Source organism: Mercurialis annua, linkage group LG7 (genome assembly GCF_937616625.2).
Source record: "Mercurialis annua linkage group LG7, ddMerAnnu1.2, whole genome shotgun sequence".
In the NCBI taxonomy this organism is placed as follows: domain Eukaryota; kingdom Viridiplantae; phylum Streptophyta; class Magnoliopsida; order Malpighiales; family Euphorbiaceae; genus Mercurialis; species Mercurialis annua.
This window is the reverse complement of record NC_065576.1, coordinates 48,489,109-48,495,275: the sequence shown is the minus strand read 5'-3', so window position 1 is coordinate 48,495,275 and position 6,167 is coordinate 48,489,109. Positions and strand designations below refer to the sequence as shown.

Genomic DNA, 6,167 nt, shown 5'->3' with positions numbered 1-6,167 from the left:
GATTGGGCCGTATAAAAGAAAAGAGTGGCCGATTTCCTGTATTTCATATAAAAAGCCCAATTTAGAATGAGTTACTTACAGAATTTCTATCAGGCTTTGTATAGGCTAAGGGCCAAGGCTTAATGTCATGCTTTTAAGATCTGAACCAGACCAGTCAGTTTAACCGGTTCGATCGAAAATCCGGATTTCTGGTTTTGTTGGTCTTTAAAATTTTAAATATAGTTCAACCTCTTTAAATCCAAAAACTTATAAAAACTGAAAAAATTTAAAAAGATTAAACTACAAAAATTGTACAAAATCTAAAATAAAACTGATGAATTTGTTTAAACTCATTACTTAATTCACTTCTCAATTGCATTTAATTATCACTGTAAAAATTGGATTCAAATTCTGGAACATGAGCGAATCAATCTTACCCAGTGGCATTAGAATTCAAATTCTTTTCTGAGGCACTCATGAACAAACATTGAAATAGATTTCAATACTAATTAACTCATAGTGTTCGAAAGGTAAAACTGTCACATTGACTCTTTCTTAGATGAAGGCCACATTGACCTTTTCTTAGACGAATGCGAGACATCTAGAGATTCTTATATATATATATATATATATTATATCAAAATTGATAACGTATTAGGGGCAAAGCAACATCAAAAATTTGAAATTTAATTAAGTTAACATTAGAACAAATTACATTGAAGTCCCTGAAATATACCATAATTAACAGTTTAATACTTCTTGTTTCAAAAGTCTACTTAATGGTCCCTCGGTTTTAATTTCATTAACTAAAAGACTTCCGTTAATTTGAGGGACTAAATAATTCAACGAAACTAAAACCGAGGGACCAAATCATTTAAGAATGAGGTACCAAATCGTTTGATAATATTAAAAATGAGGGATCAAACCGTTCACGAAATAGAAAGTTAGGTACCAAATCGTTTGAAAGTAAATGTTAAAATTAGCTGAGAGGCCTAATAGTTAACAGAATTGAAACTGAAGGACCATTAAGTAAACTTTTAAAACAAGAAATACCAAACTGTTAATTATGGATACCTAACCTTAAAGTAATTTGCTCTTAACATTATAAGATTGGAAAAGGGCGGAAAAGCAGCAGTCAGTCTAGGTCAGAACATCAAACTAATAAAAATTAGCATAAATAAGTTATTAAAAAACCTTCACAAATGTTAAAAAACTATTAACAACTTAACTTGTTGAGAATCAAGCTCTAAACCTAGACATTTTTCTTTTAAATATTGAAATCATCTGCTGCAGCAGATAATAAGAGCTTGGATCCTTCACCACTACCTAAAAGCTTAAATCTTCACAAATGCTTTCTGATTCTGTTTCTTCTATGTACAATGCAAATCTAGACACCAACTGTAGAGTGTAATGCAAGTAACTTGGTATGCAAGTTAGCCTAAGGCTAACTTAGGTCAATATCGACCTTTTCCGGGTTCCCTCTTTCAGTTTGGTTGTTGACAAGTTCTATTCCGAGCTGTCCTTTGTCTCCGGCGCCGAATGCGTAAAGTTTTCCAGTTTCGGTAAGTGCAAATGTATGAGCATTCCAGTATATTGAATTTGTCAGACTCATCTGCACGACTCGCTCATTCACCTCTTTTAGTGATGTTACGAGTTGTGGACTCAGTACATTAGCATGCCTATTTCCCTGACGAAGAAACAAACACACTTTTTTATCAGTTTCTCTTGTTGTGCTCATGCCCCACCTATGTTGCACGCTCAAAGCTCAAACAGAAAACACTGAAACGAGAAACATTTCAACAGCAAAACGATATTGTTTATAAGAATTAGTTATAGATATAAGTTTTGGAATTTCATTATGTTTCTGAAAACGGAAATGGAACGCCCAAATGTTGGACTCAGACAGTTTTGTGCAATAGAGGCTTCAATAGATAGAAGGATAGCAAACTCATGTTAGAGGAAAGTATGTGATGCCAATATAGATTAGCTTAGTAGTTTTCACAAAATTAATGCATCAATTTTCTAATTTGATTTTGAAATTTTATAAAATACTCATTTAAGCCACCGAATTAGGCAGGAGAAAGCCAGACCTGTCCATCCGCATTAGCAGCAGCAGCAGCAGCAGCGGCAGCATTATTATGTCCAAGACTAGCTGATTCACCGCAACCAAATGAGTACACATCACCCTGATCAGAAACTACAAAGGTGGTGTAATCCCCTGTAGAAACATGTACAGCTTTAATATTACTCAACGCTTCCACCACCTGAGGAACCGTCTCACACTCTTCATTCCCGTGACCTAAGCATCCGTAACGTCCCCAACCCCATGTGCAAACCCGTCCATCACGCCCTACAACAGCTGCATGCCACGCACCAGCTGCCACCACAGTAGGCTGAAGGTTTAAATGTTGAAGTTGTTCTATTACTCGAGGATACTTCTCGTCAGTTCTCGACCCATGCCCCAGCTTCCCACCCAATCCGCAACCAACAGAGTATACGGTCCTGAAATGCATTAAAAGAAAAGAGTGTAGCATAGATCAGTAACAGCAATATTATCAATAATACTGAAAATGAATCCATAAAATAAAGTTGCCAACTTCTCCAAATTTTAAGATAAAATACTGCATTCATCAATGCAAACATTTTTTTCCTTCTATATTTTCCAATCTAACCGATAAACTTGTTTCAGTGTATAGAGATTAAGCAACTCACATGCCACTAGGTTGACAGGCAAGAGCAAGAAGGTAACAGTATCCAGCTGCAATCTGTACCACCGGAATATTTTCAAGTGCCCCCAACAAAGGATGAGGTTCCACGTCATTTGGCTCAGTCTGATGACCGAGTTTTCCATCACTGCCCCATGAAAATGTGTAAACCCTGCCTTCTCTGGAAAGTACAGCGGTGAAGAAATTTCCTATTGCAGCTTGCACAACAAATATATTTTTCAAAGACTCGACCAGTTGTGGAACTGTAACCAGTTTAGTTCCTTGAACTCCATACTCAGCTTCGCCGAATGAGTCTTTTCCAAAGGCATACACCCGTCCAGCATCACTAATTAGCATTGTTCTTCCGGGCCCAGCAGCTGCTTGAATAATTCGAATGCCTTGCAGGGATCTGCAACATAGCGAAGTTCCATTAACTTCACGACAAGACAAAGTATCTTCATTTGTGCTTTTTCCTGCATTCACAATATCCGTCTTAGGTAATGATCACAGAATAGCAACCTGATTTGTCGAGGTCGCCATTCCTCTTCAGTGGTTCCATGACCAAGTTGACCTGAGCTATTAGAGCCAAAAGTGTAAACCGCTCCCTTTGATGTCACAGCAATACTATGACCAGGTCCTGCTATAGCCTGAGATTTCTCCCTCCGAGAACACGCTTCTCCAGCCAGCAAAAATCTCAGGACTAGCTTCCACGAGCCCCCACATTTTTGTTTCAAATCTCGACGTTCTTCCAGAGTCATTGGCTTAAAAATGGCTCTCTGTATGCACATATCCAGAGCTGCAAGCTCTGCTATGGACAATTCATAATCAGGGGTAAAGTTTGCAGGCTGCCTAAAGAACGAACACGTCGCCTGCAATAGCCACATTCAAATCAAATCAGCAGCATTATCAATTCTAACAATAAAAACTCGTTTCATGATAAATGATAATGTCCAAAAGTAACTTGCCTCTAGACTTGCAAGATCTTGAGGATCCAAATTACTCGTAGTGAGTACATGAAGTACAATGGAAGGATTTGCAGCTAAGGGAAACTCTCCAGGAGTGGAGTCCCCGAAACAATGCCGTTGATTTCGCTGAAATGTTGGTACCGTAGCAGCAACAACAATGGTAGTAATGGGCTGGTCAGTTGCTATGTTATGGTATTGAATACTCGAGGTTCCACTCGTCGTGGCATCCATGGGCACTGCTATGCTATTGCAGTGCCCAAACTCGGCAGCGAAAATTAGCTAAGTTGCTGAATAGTTCATCCAAAAACAACAAATCAAATACTCGAAATCCGTCTCTATGATCATCTACTATAACTAACACCTATAACATTGCCACTAGTCTCAAGTTACAACTAATGTAAATATACCTTAAATTATGCACTAATCACCAAGCCTCCATTCTCAAACCTACAAGTGAAGACAACACACTCTCATAAAAACAAGAAAAACAAAATACACCAAAACAATTAAAATCATCAGAATTTAAGCTTGGCTAAAGCAAATTTAGATCATCCAATCAAATTGGACAACAAATGGCAATAAATTGAAACACCAAACTGATAAATAATCAACAAAATTTGGATATAAAATGAAACAATCTAACTTTGAACAGAAGAATACTATTCTTGGATTAAAGGATATTCCACAACTAAAAAGCAAACAATTCCAAAATCAAAAATATAAACTTCTGCTCAAAGAATACTTTTTTTTTTCCTTTTTGACCAAACCAAACATCAAAAACCATTGATCAAATCAAACCCAAGAAAACAGAGGAATATGAATATCACCAAACATTAAAAAAAAAACAAGAAAAATCTCATCTTTTCAAATACCCAGATCAAAATTCAACACATGATTAACAAAAAGTACACTTCTTGATCAAAAAAACCATTAAAAAAAACTAAAAAAATTCAACAAACATGGTTAAACAACTTGATCATCTCAATCTCATCAATTTATACATTAAGATCATGAAATTAATTATTTAAGGAGGGGAGATTACACAAAACAAAACCACAGGGTTGATCAAAGCCAATCTTCATGAGTTCTTGAGACCAAATAAATATAAAAAATTTGGATCAAAATTACAGAAACAGAGAGAGAAAAAGAAGAGGTGTCTGTGTATGCTTAGCTTTATAGCTATACGTTTTTGTGAAAAGATGAGGTGTCTTTCTCTTGAGTGTTAAAAGAGAGATTAAATTGTACTAAAATTTTATTTAAAATTTTTAAGATTAGAGAAGAGATTAGCGTAAGAGAGATGAAGTCTTGGACGTAAGTTTCATTAAATTTCTTCCTCTGGTTAACTTACCGTAGCTTGTGGTTCTACGATAACTAAGGCTATCAATTTCCTTTATCTTTTATTTTTAAAAATATAGTATAAGTTATTTGGTTTAATATTTTTTGTATGTAGCGATTTAAGCACGACATTTAAAATGTTGCATCATACATCTCATCTTTTCAGACGTGTATTAGCCCCTAGCTCCTTTCGGCGTCGTTTTGATACATATTTTAAACTTGTATATTTTTTTAAAAATGACTACGGACTACACAATGTCAATTGAAAAGTTAGAATGTGTCATGACACGTTTTAAACATTGTGTTTAAATATCTACAAATATAAAGGTCGGAATTTAATTTATAAGTAACTCAAAAATATATTGAATGTTAAATCAAAAAATATTATTGAATAAGTAAAAAATATGTATAATAATCCAACAAAGTAATTGTTAAATATAAATTGATTTTAATATCACTTTAATTTTGGTATTACAATAGCTTCAACAAATACTAAAAAATTGGGTGCGAAAGATTTCTGTTTTATGAAAAAGACTAGTATTTAAATTTTGAAAAGTTGATATTATATTTTCAAATATTTGTTCAAACTTTTTAAAATTCGAATGATATCAATGACTCTTAATTTTAAATTTAATCAAATCGATTAAATGATAATATATTAATAATTAATTAACATATGTATGGTTGTTGAAATGAAATGCATACAAATTACTATTCTATAATTTTTTTATTGAATTGTTATTATTTATTTGAATATAAACTAAAACAATGAATAATAGTTTCATACGAAATAACTATTATTTTATAAAACAAATATAATTTTCAAAGTTTAATTGATTGAGCTATAATTACAACTGATAATTATTATTGATATTTGATAGTTGGTCGTTGTATGAATTAACTATACTTTTCTTTATGTATTCTTCATTAATCATAATATGCAATACTTGAATAAAATTGCAATAAAAATCATGAATTTAAGGCGTTTTGCAATTCCAATTGAATTTTTCTTAACTCTGTATAATTTTTTTATCTAAAAGTTGCAAAATATTAGTAGCTTATATTTTCAATTATAACAATTAAAACTCGCGTTAAAATTATAAATGATGCTAAATTTCATAATTTATTGTGCAATTAATCATAATATTTACATTATACTTTCAGCAATAGATATTTAACTATC

General features: G+C 33.4%; 1 protein-coding gene across 2 annotated transcripts; it reads right to left on the bottom strand.

The window, feature by feature from the left end:
• Nucleotides 1-1,132: 1,132 nt before the first annotated feature.
• Nucleotides 1,133-4,940, bottom strand: LOC126655626 (ultraviolet-B receptor UVR8). 2 transcript variants are annotated; one of them, XM_050349867.2, is made up of 7 exons: nucleotides 4,692-4,938; nucleotides 4,057-4,096; nucleotides 3,650-3,936; nucleotides 3,204-3,553; nucleotides 2,692-3,093; nucleotides 2,070-2,481; nucleotides 1,133-1,666 (listed from the first exon to the last, which is right to left on the bottom strand). In XM_050349867.2, the coding sequence occupies exons 3-7, from the start codon at nucleotides 3,878-3,880 to the stop codon at nucleotides 1,424-1,426; spliced, it is 1,638 nt and encodes a 545-aa protein (XP_050205824.1). In that variant the 5' UTR covers nucleotides 3,881-3,936; nucleotides 4,057-4,096; nucleotides 4,692-4,938; the 3' UTR covers nucleotides 1,133-1,423. The 2 variants fall into 2 exon arrangements, with proteins under 2 accessions (XP_050205824.1, XP_050205825.1); XM_050349868.2 differs by lacking the exon at nucleotides 1,133-1,666 and adding an exon at nucleotides 1,723-1,758 and having other exon boundaries at nucleotides 4,692-4,940.
• Nucleotides 4,941-6,167: the final 1,227 nt, after the last annotated feature.